The sequence below is a fragment of the Copadichromis virginalis genome, linkage group LG1 (assembly GCF_057382275.1).
Source record: "Copadichromis virginalis isolate Kocher_CV1m ecotype Utaka linkage group LG1, C_Virginalis_male_GT1.1, whole genome shotgun sequence".
NCBI classification, from domain to species: Eukaryota; Metazoa; Chordata; class Actinopteri; order Cichliformes; family Cichlidae; genus Copadichromis; species Copadichromis virginalis.
Window position 1 is genome coordinate 2,470,774 of NC_140618.1, and position 14,043 is coordinate 2,484,816.

At 41.6% G+C, this 14,043-nt stretch overlaps 1 protein-coding gene and 1 long non-coding RNA gene across 5 annotated transcripts; one reads left to right on the forward strand and one right to left on the reverse strand.

The window, feature by feature from the left end:
* The first annotated feature begins 2,176 nt into the window (after positions 1-2,176).
* On the forward strand, positions 2,177-4,081 carry LOC146718083 (uncharacterized). Its single transcript, XR_014918871.1, has 3 exons — positions 2,177-2,315; positions 2,388-2,514; positions 3,174-4,081. It is a non-coding gene; the product is annotated as an uncharacterized LOC146718083 (long non-coding RNA).
* Positions 4,082-6,332: 2,251 nt separating this feature from the next.
* Positions 6,333-13,684, reverse strand: LOC146718084 (interleukin-17C-like). 4 transcript variants are annotated; one of them, XM_085469713.1, is made up of 4 exons: positions 11,528-13,684; positions 11,217-11,452; positions 9,383-9,528; positions 6,333-7,776 (listed from the first exon to the last, which is right to left on the reverse strand). In XM_085469713.1, the coding sequence occupies exons 1-4, from the start codon at positions 11,549-11,551 to the stop codon at positions 7,748-7,750; spliced, it is 435 nt and encodes a 144-aa protein (XP_085325839.1). In that variant the 5' UTR covers positions 11,552-13,684; the 3' UTR covers positions 6,333-7,747. The 4 variants fall into 4 exon arrangements, with proteins under 4 accessions (XP_085325839.1, XP_085325754.1, XP_085325680.1 ...); XM_085469628.1 differs by having other exon boundaries at positions 9,318-9,528; XM_085469554.1 differs by having other exon boundaries at positions 6,333-9,528; positions 11,217-11,449.
* Between the last annotated feature and the right edge of the window lie 359 nt (positions 13,685-14,043).

A 14,043-nucleotide genomic window follows, 5' to 3' on the forward strand; every position in this document is an offset into this window, starting at 1 on the left:
CCGAAGACAGACCATAAATGTTTTTGTTCTTCATTGTTCTGCTTAGAAAAGGATTTAAAGAAGGTGAAATGACATCACTTTCTTTCTCCTTATTTAGGTCCTGTTCTTGTTCCTGTAAAAAACCAGCTTTAACACAGATGCAGGCTCCTTTTCTCCTCTGGTGAAATCAGTAAAGATGAATAAAAACACGATGCAGACCCACAGGTTTGAAATTTGGTGTCGTTTCAGCAGCTGTTATTAATGTTACCGTGAGGTTTACATCTGATTGCGTCATTTATGCCACAAACACAAAATAACATCTGTAGTCGTTCAACAACACACAGCTTTCAGCCAAAGTTGTGCGTGAGTGCTGAGGGGTTTACTTTTGTGCCCCTCACAGGGTTTTGGTTGTGAAGGTGAGCGCGGGGAGGACTGATCTCTGACTTCTCTGCTTATCCTGCTGCAGCAGTTTTCATACCACAGATAAATGTTGTCGGTCATTCTCTGTCACTGACCGGTGACATGTCCGTGTTTTCAGGTACAGTCATATGTTGTCTCCTCCCCAGACACTGAGAGCAAACACACACTGCACAGACTCAGCCTTAGAAATGACGTCTGAGACCTCACAGTGAGCAGTAAAGCTTTTTCTTCTGCTGGAGGCTGTTTCAAAGAAGAGGAATCTTTAGACCGAAAGAGAACAGCTGATCAAAACGAGCTGTGAGATCCGGTGTGGCTGGAAGGACGAGTGGGGCTGACTATGAGCGTCTTTTCCTCTTTGACTAAATTTAAAAATTTGGAAATTTTTGAGATTTTTCCAAGTATTTTTCTGTGAGCTGTGCAGAAATGATGCAGAGGACAGACGAGGAAGTGAAAGCATGAAAAGAAGAGTAGACACACACTTTTACACCAGCTTTGTTTAAGGTTGTGTCACTCGTGGATTTCAGGGGCTTGTTCTGTTTCCAGGGTGGATAATGGCTTCAAAAAACAAGAATTAGGTGGACAAGATTTAATTTATGTTGGACTCTCTCTAATCCTCACAGTGCCAAAAGGCTCAAATGTATATACAAATACAAAATATATCCAAAGTCCACACCTTCGGGCTATAATGAAATTCGTGGCTTCCCACAGGGGCGAGCCAGTCGCCTTCTGGAGAAAAGTTTTATGGTCAGCTGAGACAAAGACCGAGCTGTTTGGCAACAATAACCAGTTTACGTTAGCAGGAGTAAAGGTGAGACTTTCAAACCTGAGGCGGTGGCGGTAGCATCGTGCTCTGGGCCTTTTTATTTTACTGCCAGTGGTGATGGTATGCTGCACAAAGTGGGAATAATGAAGGAGGACTTCATCACCAGTTTAAATGAACTCTAACCATTCTGCTAACAAGAGCGGTCAAATATTCAGCCAGAATTACACCAGAAGCTTGTTGATGGTTTCCCAAAGCATCTGGTCGAGGTGCAACTTGCTACAGGACATTTAAGCTCATGTTAGTTTGGCTGTTTGTACATATTTGAGTCTCAAAAAAAGTTCAATGAAATCATTACAAGCATAAAATTACAACAATGTTCATGCCCATGATGACTGGATGTGATCCTCTGACCACAGCGGCACATATGTTTTTATTGTGTTAGAAAATAAAAGCATGACATGATTTCTGAAGACCATGAAACCATGAACTGAAGCTCTATCAAGAGCTCACTATCCTGCAGCACCGGCTTCTAGAACCGTCCTTATAAAACAAAAACAGCATCGACTTTTAGGGATTTGCTTACCTGAAACCAAACATCTACATCTATCTGCATTTTGTTATATTTTTGCACCAAGATGCCTTTTCTTCTCTTAGAGAATGTAAAATAGCACCTGAAGAAGCTTTGGTGGACACATGGATCTACAATGCCAGAGGATTGTATAAAGAGGCTGGTAGATAACGTACCCAGAAGTCACTGCTGCACGTTTGTCTCATGAGGCCAACACACTCGTAAAAATAAAGCAATCTATACTTTTATTTCCAAAGCGTTGGCCAATCAGAACTGTTGGGCTTTATGACAGAAAACACTTTATGACTGAAAATGCAGCTCTATCATGCAGCCAGATGTTTTTCTCTGAATCCTGTCAGAAAGGAGAAGAAGTTTTTGGAGGGAACCAAAGGGGAACCGTGACTTCTTAGAACACACTGAGCCATGAACGTGGACGTCGGATATAAAGGGAGTAGCGAGCAGGTCAGAGCACATCAGCCCTGCACATTCCAACAGAAGAACATCTGTCTGTGTCGGGAACCATGAAGACTCTGCTGGCTCTCACAGTCCTGACGCTCATCTGCTTCCTGAAGCACAGCTCTGCCAGTGAGTACCGCTGACCTCTGAGCGCCGTGAGTCTGAGCTGCACTCATATTAACTCTGTGTGTGTGTCCACAGTGCCAGTCGCTATAGAAATGGTGACAAACGGTGTCGAATGCTGCGAGGCCGTCACTAATAAAATCCACATACCAGTGACAAAGGTGAAGCATGTGATGAAGAGCAGCTGCAACCTTGAAGCGATCATGTGAGTATCCTCAGGAGGTCAGGAGTGTTATTATCCCGACTGTTTTTGTTCAGTTTTGTAGCAGCTTAAATTCTCACTGTGACCACCTGACTTTGAAATTCTGTTAAATATTTCTCATCCAGCAAACTGTGAGCTGTGACAAAATAATTAATGTTCTTGCTGTAAAACGGTTTTATGAAATAGGGGTGAACCAATCTATGTCATGTAGATTTCTAATTATAAGTGTTAATACGTTTTCCTGTTGCCACATGTTAAATGCAGCCATTACAACAACAGCATGGTCCGTGAGCTCAGGACTGTAAACTGTAAAACAATAATAATAATGTTGAGGAGAAAATTAGGTGAAGCTAAGTAAATGCAGTGAAATCTGCCTCCAAAAAGATGTTTTTAGCTCTCGGGTCCTGTTCGGATCAGCTTCACTGATCTGTCAGGATCAACTGCCATAAATGAAAACTCAAGTCTTTGCTCTCGTTCGGAGTCACGATTGATCTGAATCAGTTCGACAATAAAGAAGTGCGATTTCTATCAGTGGCTTCTGGTAATGACTAAATGAAATGTTTATTACTTCTAATCAAGTCTTTGCGACGTATATTCCAGTTTCTTCCCGACAGTGAAACTGCACGTGTGTGTTTAAAGTGTGTATCATGTGTTTCTTGCAGAGTCACCACTGTGGCTCGGAGGAAGTTCTGCCTTGATGCTAAATGGAAACATGCACAGATGCATCTGGAAGAATTCAAGAAAAAATCCTCAGCCCGGAAACCCTGAGAGTGATGAAGGAGATCTAAAAACAACAGAAAGTAGTTCCTCTGTGCTTCTGTGCACAAACTGACGTTTGTTTGATTGTGTTTGATTTAAAGCTGGGCGATAGAACGATAACGATATGTATTGCGAAATAACTTTTTCTCGTTAGGAAAATCAAACTGTTGCGATAGACCTCGCCGCTCTTGTCCTCTTAACAAAAAAAAAAAAAAAAAAAAAGGTCAGTCAATCCAAATTAAGTAGCGCAGAGCCGAACCAATCACAGCCGCAGCGTCACGTCACATGACTTGTGACGTACAGCACAAGTGCCAAGCCGCACATGTGTATTTGTTTGGGAAGCAGCCAGCCGCCGTGCCACCGGGTAATGGAGGAATGAGTGTGCCGACTAGAGAAACATCAACCGAGAGCGTGACCGAAGAGAACACAGATGATGGTTCCAACGCCGGAGAGATTGTCGAACGGAAGAGCCATAGAAGCTCCGTAGTGTGAAGGTATTTCTGCTATTTCAAGTCTGACAAAAAACAGAGTAGCGTGCACTGTAAATGTGCCGAAAGCAAGTCTGGAAATACAATAAAGCGGTGCAGCTCAGTCTCTGACTGGAAGCGCTGATTCGTCATTCGGCTTTTGTCAGACTAACGTAACTGTTAAAACTGTTTGAAAAGCTCAGCTATACAACAAGGAGAGATCGAGAATTTCCTTTTAGTTCTCAGTTTATTTGATATTGACAAAAGTTAGTTTTGTCTGTTCTTCTGTAAAACAAACTAAGATTTATTTTTAGAATTAATATTTTGTTTCTAAGTGGAATTTAGTCTGTTTCGTTTGTTCTATTTTGAAACTTAAACACTTTAGCGGCTGCCTTTTGTGTAGTTTGCAATATTTGCCTTTATTTATCTGAAAAAGTCTCATGTTCCTTAAGTACATCTACCCTGTTGAACTTATTATGGGAAATAAATATTTAAATAAAAACAAGCTGCTGATTATTTCACATTTTACTTGTGAGCAACGGCACATTTAAATCTTACAAATATAGTTATTTGGCTTATATCGTGATAGATATTGTTATCGCCTGAAATGAAAAGAACATATCGTGATATGAAAAAATCTCATATCGCCCAGCTCTAGTTTGACTGTTTGATTGTGTTTGATTGTGTCTGACTGTGTTTTTGTGAGAACACGGTGTACGTGTATGTTTTGAGCTGCTGCAGAACTTTATGTGTGGTCGACTGTGATCACACAGAAACGTTTTCAGTTTAAACCTTTGAAAGTTTATTTTTCTCTGATGTCTTGAGCTAAACCAAGTAGTGCGACTGAACTCGTGTCATTGTATTTAAAAGGCTTGATAATTAATGCTTCACCTTAACTTAAAGTATTTTTAAAAGTGCTTTTTTAAAAATAAAACTTTAAAATACTTTTAAAGTACTAAAGAAGGGAATTAGATTTGACATCACTCCATAGTCTCGACTCTTCGCTGCTTTCAGCTTATTTAAGCCATTGTGCAGAAGTCTGGGGCAGTAACTATAAACTACAGTGTCCATCATTTTCAGTGTTATTCATACTAACTCATTGTTCTTAAAATGCTGAGGTTTGCAGATCTAATTGAAATAAAAGTATAACAGAAAGAGTCAGAGCATGTGTTTTTGTTGTGGAGCACTGCACAGACATGAAGCACTTCAAAAAAGAGGCATAAAGATCATAATGAGATCATAAAAATGGTGAATATTAGCGAACGTCTCGGTTTAGTTAGCGACCACTTTGTCCGTATTCACATTGTACAGCAAACGTTCCAACACTGGAGTATTTATTCAGCTTCGATGTGTGCAGGCTGCAAAAACAGGATGATAATAATTTGTATTTTACGTAGAGGCTTATTAGAAAAATGTTCTTATTGAGGTTCATATCAGTAAGGAAGCTGGATAAATGTCAACTGATAATTTTTGGAGAAGAGGTGGAATCAGATCAGCGTGCACGTCCTCCCACTCCTTCTCGAGGGCAAGCCAATCAGAACAGCTGGAGTGAATTTGATTTATTTTTCTCAATGAGCTTTCTTTGTATTGTTTACATGGTCAAAATAAATTAAAGAGAACAAACCAAAAAACTAAAAAATAAAAGTCATCATGCTCAGTGAAATGATCATAGAGGGACCAATGAAATATGATTTTACTGTTACAGTGAAGCTTGGAGAAAATCCACTTGGAAAATCATTGATTGTCCTTCTATATAATAACAACGTTGTTATTGCCCAAAATCCAAACAATGAAGAACTGAAGCAGCAGATGAATGAGCTGGAAATGTAAGTGTCCTGTGTGGGTGCAATAATAAGTCAAATTAAACATATTCTGCCTCGCTGAGATCATTTGTCCTCACTTGTCCACATAATTTTGTCCAGTTGGTGGCGATGTCTGCTTATCTTAGTCTGCCGGGCAGTAACACAAGTTCCCAACAATCCCTGAATGAGGCGCAGCTCTGCAGTAAAAATACTCCAATCCCAAAATACTCCTTGTACTGGAGTATTTTGGGATTTGGACTGGAGACGTATTTTCCTAGTCATCCTGTGCCTCCTCTCTGAACTCTGAGCAACATTTGTCCTTCTGTAACTTCCACCACTTAATCCTTGCCTCTGCCTTCGCTTGCTTCTTCCTTAAAGCCATCCTACAGACTACCATCTGACACCGCCTTGCACCTTCTACACCCATTTCCATGTTTCACAGAAGATGCTGCACATCAGGATTTCTCTCCTTAATGCCATAACCACCCAACACCTCTGCACCACCTTTGTTCCCTACATGTCCACTGCAGTCGTTACATTTAGTCTGTGCTCTTCCACATTCCTTACATTTATCCCTGTCATGACGGAAGGACGGGAAGCATGAAGATGACAGATCATACCATCTTGGATTTCCGAACCAGTTCAGAAGATAGATTCCCCGGCGTCTTAACGCAAAGAATCCAAAACTGGTCATGCTGAAACTATGCAAAACAGCGCCCCCATGTGACAGATTAAGGAAACTGCTGTATGTAGACACTTGTGAGGACTTACAGAAAAGACACAAAAGGACAAATCATAGAAACAAATTCATTTATTGGCAGTAAAATAGTTACACAATGTTCTTTTAAGGAGATGTTGAACCGTTTTGAGGTGAAACGATCAGCCGCACAGGAGTCAGGGAGGATTTCACAAGTGTAAATGAAATAAACGCGGCTTCATGTCAGCGCACACCCGGTTCGCTTCTAAACTCTCCTGAAATTATAACGTAAAGATTACAGAAATAAAAACAAAGCTTTGACGGTACATTTATAACACAAATTACAGCAAAAAGTCAGGCCTTGTGCTTCTTTGCCAGGGCACTCTCGTAAAAGAAATTTTAATCTCAAGAGTTTTATTTTTCCTGGTTAAATAAATAAAAATACAATTTTAAAGTTCACAGGTGTCTTTATATCAGGGGTGTCAAACAGGAGGCTCGGGGCCCAGCAAAGACTAATTCGGCCGGTGGAACAAGTGAAGGAAGGCATACATTTTGCCCTTTTAACTGTATTTCCGTAAGTTTGCAGCTTTTCTTACTGATAAAGACGTCCACCATCCACATTCATACTATAACACAGAAATAAAATAACAGAAAATCAGTTTGAGGGCAGAAAATTTCTTTTTTCAATAATGAGACTACAGTAAAAGTTTTCTGTGAATTAACAAAAACTTGGTGTTTTATAAGTACAGTGTGAGGAATGAGCTCTCTGAACATTTAAGCCCAAAGAGTCAGGCTGGCAGGTTTCTTTCTTTCCTGCAGCTGCTTTTATTTATCACGTAGAAAAACTGAGCTGTACTGTGCAGACTGCCCTTCTTGGTCTCATATGAACACATGTCAGGGATTAAATATGTACTTAAGCTTCTTTACGCTGACAGAAAGGCCACTTTCACTGGTCCGGGCCTTTTAACACAGGGTGGGCTGTATGTGGCCACAATGCAAACTGAGTCTGACACCCCTGCTTTACACCTTTATCCAGCAGAAACTGACAGTTTGACAAAAACAGCTTTAAAAATCTCTTCAAAGGGATCAAATCTGCATCATTACCTCACATGAAAATACAAATAAATAAAAACATGAACAATATCTCAAAGAAATATAGTGAAACTAAAACATTTCTTCACATTCATTCTCCTCTCTTCATTACTTTTTAGTCTCTTTAAAGCTAATTCATGTGCAGCTTCTTCATATTGTGCATGTGCCCAATACTGTCCTGTTTTGCATAGTTTAACATTTGATTCCTTCACAGCTTGAGGGGGTCGGACCGCTCTCACATCGCTCTGCTAAATGTGGAGCCATGAAGCTGTTTGCTAAGCTGAGCAGAAAAAGGTGCGTCTCTGTAAAGGCTCACAGCGTTTCTGCCAGGATCCAAACCAAGTCAGCTTTAGAGGATTTTCAGCCACTTGTTCCGAGCTCGAGCATCCTGACTTTTACTCTGCTGCAGGTCAGAGACCTCACCAGCTTTTTACTGCTCTGCATCCATCTGACAACAACATTAGTCACATTAAAAACATATTTATTTGAAGTCCCGACAGTAATTATGGACTCTTCCTTAGTAAACTCAGTGCATTTACATGATGCTGTTACTGACCGTGAAACAGTCGATCAGCTGACTGTCTCTCTGCTTCTTCTTTGGTAAATGAAACATACTAAAATCTTTCCTTGGACTCATCGTTGCATTAAAACTCGAGGCTTCGTGCTCAGCTAAGCTAACGTCTCCTGGCCTCAAATTTGCCCAAATGTTGAACTATTCATCTTCTGTTCACGCTTCCAGCCGCTCTGGCATAAAGTGAAGCTACAGCGGCACTCTGCTTTAGTGGCATTTCACATTAATCTGCATGTGCAAACTACTCAAAAAATACAATAAAATACAACAAAATAAATACTAAAGTGTGAAAGCACATCCTCGTGTCTTTGGTGAAGTCTCTGTGCTTCAGAGGTTAAACCTGCAGGTCTCACAGTTTTAACCGTGTGAGGAAAAAGAGACTTTAATTTTAAAAAAACATGGGAAGAAATCTCACTTTCTTTGGAGTTTCTGGTCTGTTGGTTGGACGTTTACTGAAAGGTGGAAACAAGCTGCTTTCAGACGAGTTATTCCAAGAAATAATCAAAAAACCTGACTGACTGCAGTCCTGCCTGATTTAAGTCACTCATTAAACTCTACAGAGCAGACTGACGCTCGGACGGATGATGGATCCGTCTTCATCACAACTCAGTTTTACCCTCCTAAGACCCAAACTCTGTCATGGTATGCATTTTTAATTTCTCTTTGCTATTTGGGCTGATTGGGACCTGATGGATGTAAAAACAAAGAATTACCTGTTTTGTTTTTTTTACCTGATTTTTGTCTCTGAGAAAAATTAGATCCACATATGAGGACATTCATTTTAAATTTCGATAGAACAGTGGCAGTATAATGTCCTTGTTAGTGGATATCAGGCCCTTGTAGAGCAAAACTGAGTATTTTGGTCAAGACGACCCAAAATGCGATGTCCACATATGTGGACGCCAGGTCCTAGGAGGTTAAACAAAAAGAAATCACCACCAGTTTTCACTTGCAAGTAACGTCTGAATGACGAAGGAAAGTTACAGGTAGTTGGAGATAAAGTGCTATATTAAATAAGCTTGATATGTATTTGCACAAAGCAGCGCAGCAGCTGTAATAGTTTTCTGTCACACAGCAAAGGTCTGAGGCTCTTTGAGGACGTGAAGCCTCTGAGTCTGTCTGCGCTTTAGTGTTGGTGCTGTTTATGATTAAGACTCCAGAATGACCGATCACGGTTAGTTTCTCTCAACTATCCAGACCAAAACGGGCCTGGATAGTTGCTGACATATTGTGGTGTGGACTGGCAGCTTCAGGACAGAAAATCTTCTACTACTACTTACAGAAAACATTTTCACATGCAGGCAGAAAGCTGTGATAAATATTCTTATAGTGTAAGTGAAGGTGCTGCACAGCTATAAATGGCCTTCAGTGTGAGTAAAGCTTAGTTTCTCAGATCACTTAGTAATTTTGGGCCTTACACAAGTGCAGCCCACCGGGACTTCGATACGCGTCTTCTGGACTCGATATGTGTCTGCGTCCTTACACTTGGTCTTCATCAGGACCACCATCGGAGCCCGAACCTCCACAGAGTTGTAGTCGTTCACCTCGCGCCCGTCGATGATGCATCCCTTACAAAGGCACTCGGCAAAGATGATGTCACGTGGATACCTGCTGTCGTTTCGGTCTATGCTGGAGACACAGACAGACAGAAAAGACCTCAACACGTGCAGGAGACAGTGAACACACAGCAGATTCAGTCAGGACAATACGCGGCTTCTCAAATCAAAGCTCGTTTAATATTAAAGCTGGTAGCTTTCATCTGCTCGCTGGTTCCAGGTTGAACTTCCTGAACCAGCTCAGCAGCCGTCCATCCATTTCTACTCCGCAATAATCCAGCCTGCTCTCTGCACATCCAAACTTTGGATCAGCCACCACCAGAGATGGGCAGTAATGCGTTACTGTAATCTGATTACTTTTTTCAAGTAACTTGACCAACACTGGCCACCACACAGGACGAGAACAGAATACACCGGAAAGTCAGGACTGCACAGAAAGTCACTGCTGCTGCTGACGTGTCCTCCATTCAGGGCTTGTACAAATCTAGAATCAGGAAACAGGCAGGCAACACCACTGCAGACCATCACAGCATGGACCCAACCTGTTCCCACTCCTGCCCTCTAGTAGGCGCTACAGAGCACTGTACGCCAACAGACATCTGTGCAGCTTCGTCCACAGGCCGTCACTCTGATGAAATCTTACTTACTGTCAAAAACATCCACCATACCTGCTGCTGAACCAAAGCATGATGTATATACTCTCAAATGCATCTACATCTCAGCTACAGTCACATTTTCTGGTAACACTGCACCCAGCAATGACATCTGTAGTTAACCTTAAACACTGATTAGAATTAGTTTTTTTAGTCTGCAGCTGACACCTGCAACACACCTGTGTGCTACATGAACACAGACCTGTTTTGTCACATTCTAGTTCACTGAACTCTTACTTCACTAAGCTGCCATCTCATTTTGTTATTTATTTTTTTACCGTTTCTTGATAACATATACATTTTCCAAATCCTCCGTATATAAATATATGCAGTAAATTATTTTTTTTATGCTAGTAAAACAGGGCTGTGAGGAGCCTACTTCATGTACATTTGGCTGCAAGTATTTGTTTACAGCACTTGAGTTAATGATAGTGGTGTATGAATCAGGAATTAGTATTAATCTAAAATAACACTTTTAACTCACTGGTGTGCTACATGCAGGTTTATTGCGGACAAAAGTTAAATACTTTTTACTGTACTTTGAATGAATGACTTAATGTGAGCAACAAAACGGTAAAAATTCTGCTTTTAACATAATTATTTACTTTAACTATGTACTTCATTAACCACAGAGCAGCACATGCCATCTAATGAGATAACGTTCATTTATCCACAAAGCTGAGTGACTCCTTTGGTTTTGTTAAATACAGGGGAAAAAAGATGTGAGCTACATATACATATAACCTTACATATGCACACAGAGAGGCAGATATACAGGCATCTGCCAGCTTATTACTAGTATTATTAACACAACATCGTTTCAAATGTACTCAAATAATTTTACAAATATGATCTACACAAATGATTTCTCATTTCCACCATCATCTAAACTGGCTTCAATAAGTAGAATGGTAAAAAAAAAAATCATTAAAATAACATTTTAAACAACTTTTAATAATTTTAAATAAATTACATTTAAAATCAAGTAAAAGTGTGTCGAACCTGCTCCCCAAAGCGCGCTTTAAATGCTGACGATGAGGCAAAGAACAGGTTTGTTTGTTTGTTTGTTGTCTGAGCATTTTTGTCCCTCTGCGGGTTCCATACTTACTAGTAACGCCACGGAGACAGCGCGCGGCCGTTGAGCTCGTGCATTTGCTGGGCAGCCTGTTCGCAGGTGTGTTCGCAGGTAGTCAGATTCTGGTCCTCGCGGGCGTCGCGCTGAAGGCCGAGCTTCTTCAGGTTCACGTCAAACTTTCGCTCGCGGGCCTCCACCTTCTCGGCGCTGAGACACGTGGAGTTGGAGGCGGCGGCGCAGAGCTCGTGGAGGATCAGCAGAGAGATCTGCTAAGTGGAAGAAACACGCGTGAGAGTCAGAGAGAGCTGTCCGCGAGCCCGGGGCGCTAATGTGATGTGATTTACCAACTGCAGGAAGCTCGCGACCATCTTGACTTCGGACGGCTGAGACTGGCGGACGCTCCATTGAAGCTGCTTTAAATACACAAGCGGAGCTCCTACGGTTGCCTGGTTGCCATGGGGATCTCCTCAAAATCAACATTTCCGCATGAGAAACAGTTCGCTGCGGCCCCGCCCCTCTGCTGGCTGTGCGCTGTGTTTGTGACCGGTCAAAAAACGTCCTAACCAATGTTTCTGCGCTGACGCGGCGCATGCGCATAACACCGAACCCAAATTAACTTTTTCTCTCTGGAATACTTCTTAAGGTTATGGGTAGGGTTAGTCACAAGTCACCGTCAAATTATAATACGAGTAGGACGATTTGTCAGAGTAGGATGGTTTCTCAGAACACCGCGAGCAGACAGCCTCGTACCTCTAATAAACTCCGCCGTGAGCTCTTTTTAAACATTTCACACGTTTCATTGTTGGTTTGTTTTTTTAAAGGTAGAGACAGATGTTTATGTTTTACAGAAAAAGGTTTATCGTCTGAAACGTGAATATTGTCAGGTTTTCTGCAACTGCTGCTGTTCTGATCCTCAACAGTACATCTCAGGGTTTACACATCAGAGTCACAAAAGCTTCTGTCGGCTTCTTTTTCTGAGAGAAGAAGAACTCAAATGAAAAGTTTTCAAAATGTCAACACAGCGCCATGAAACACTGTATTGTATGTATTTAAAAATAAAACGAGGTCATTCCTGACTCTTCACATGGAAAAAAATCCTCTTGGGGTCACCCTGCTCCTGTGAAGTCACTCATCGCTCATATTTTTCTGTAGAAAAATGTGGGAACTTTGTCACGTGGACTGTCAGCATCAGGAGCAGCAGGCTACAGAAAAGTGGGAGCGATGAGTTACTTTACAGCAGCGGGGTGACTCATGATGTGTGTTCTCACAATGTGAGTATTTGCATGAATCAGATTGTGATCTTATCTTAATTCACAGTTTTTAGCCGGTGAGCTCTCTATGGTCTCAGCTCTATTTTTTGTGCATGATGACATGATATGACATCAGTTCTCAGGCACTGAGTTTCATCCCTGTAAATCTTCCCACCCCGGCCCATCCTCCTGCTGAACCACCAGCAGGAATATGGAGCCCTCGCAGCTCCCTCATACTTTAATAACAGCACTTGTGTGTGGCGCACCCTGTGGTTACCCTATCACTCCACAGATGTGTCCTGGTGATGCAATGACACACTCGAGCTGACTCAAGCGTCAGACTACATTCACTTCCTGCTGCTGGAGTGAGGTTCTGAGGTCAGCAGAAGTCGAAGGAGGAAATAAACACAAAACATTTAGTGTTTGTTTTTAAATACATTTTAAATATTTATTTTGGAGGGTTGATGAATTTGAAGTCATGTGGAGCAGGATGAGGAAAACTGACTGAAGCAACAAAGGCGAGCCTTTATTTCATCTGATGAAACCTCCATAAAGGTCAGCAGAGTGAACGCCATCCAAAGCTGGTTAGGAGCATGCAGAGACGATTAAAAATGCAGAGACATTAAGCTGACAAGTTAAAACAGGAAGTGAGAGGCAGTAACTAAGCAGGAAAATACAGACACATGAATTACTTTCACTCGGGGAGTTTGTGAGGAAAGGCATAAACTCTTAATACAAAGGAACTAACCTAAAAATGAAGGACTCAGCCGCTGTAGTAATTTTGATATGACAAATGTAGGAAGTATGATCACGCACAGGAAGCGGGGCTACGTACCGGTTCCTCCTGCTGCCCCTCCCCTTGGCCCAGTGAGGAAAACCCTAAGATCGTGACAGCTCAGAATAACTCACGAGAATGTGCTGCGTTCAGGCTGAGAGAAGCCGGGCTGATAACCTGCAGGGCCCCTGCCTCATCACGTAGGTCATATAGCCTTCATATACTTCCTGCAAGTGCTTAGCCAAGTGAAACATGTGCTGCTAAAATACAGAGCTGTTTTTAACTTCTTACCTTTTAAAAATGCATCTCAAACGCAAACTGTAGGCACGTATCATAGGCCACATTCTTCGGAGGCCGCATTTGTAGACCGCCTTTTGCTAACTTTGTTTGTATTTTGTCTTTTTAATCTGTTATATCTTGTAAAGCACTTTGTGATCTCTATCTAGAAATGTGCTATATAAATAAAATTTTACTTACTTACTTACTTACTTACCGATTACATCACAGCCAGGTGAGGAAGGCTGTCCTGATTCGAAGGCTGCTCCAAATGCAGCCGACAAATGCGCCCTTCTTTTCCCCGGATTTGAAGGATGGCTCGGGTGTATCCTTCATGGCCCAACCTATCCCAGAATTCATAGCGCTGCCCAGCCGATTCCTGTTTCCAACAATGGCGGCAGCTACTTAGTTATAATTTTACTTAAACTATAATTTTGCTCTTATTACTCTTTCTGTGTTACACAAGAATGTAGCTGTAGAAACTTCAAATATCTGCTCGGTTTATCAAGACATCGCATATTTGCAAAAGTGCTCCAACGTTTTCGGAGACGTCTGTTAC

Coding starts and splice junctions, on each gene's coding strand:
- LOC146718084 (XM_085469475.1), bottom strand. CDS start 11,551: ATGGTCGCGAGCTTCCTGCAGTTG. Junction 11,453..11,527: donor TCGCGAGCTTCCTGCAGTTG/GTAAATCACATC, acceptor TCTTCCACTTAG/CAGATCTCTCTGCTGATCCT. Junction 9,529..11,216: donor CTGTCTCCGTGGCGTTACTA/GTAAGTATGGAA, acceptor CTGTGTCTCCAG/CATAGACCGAAACGACAGCA.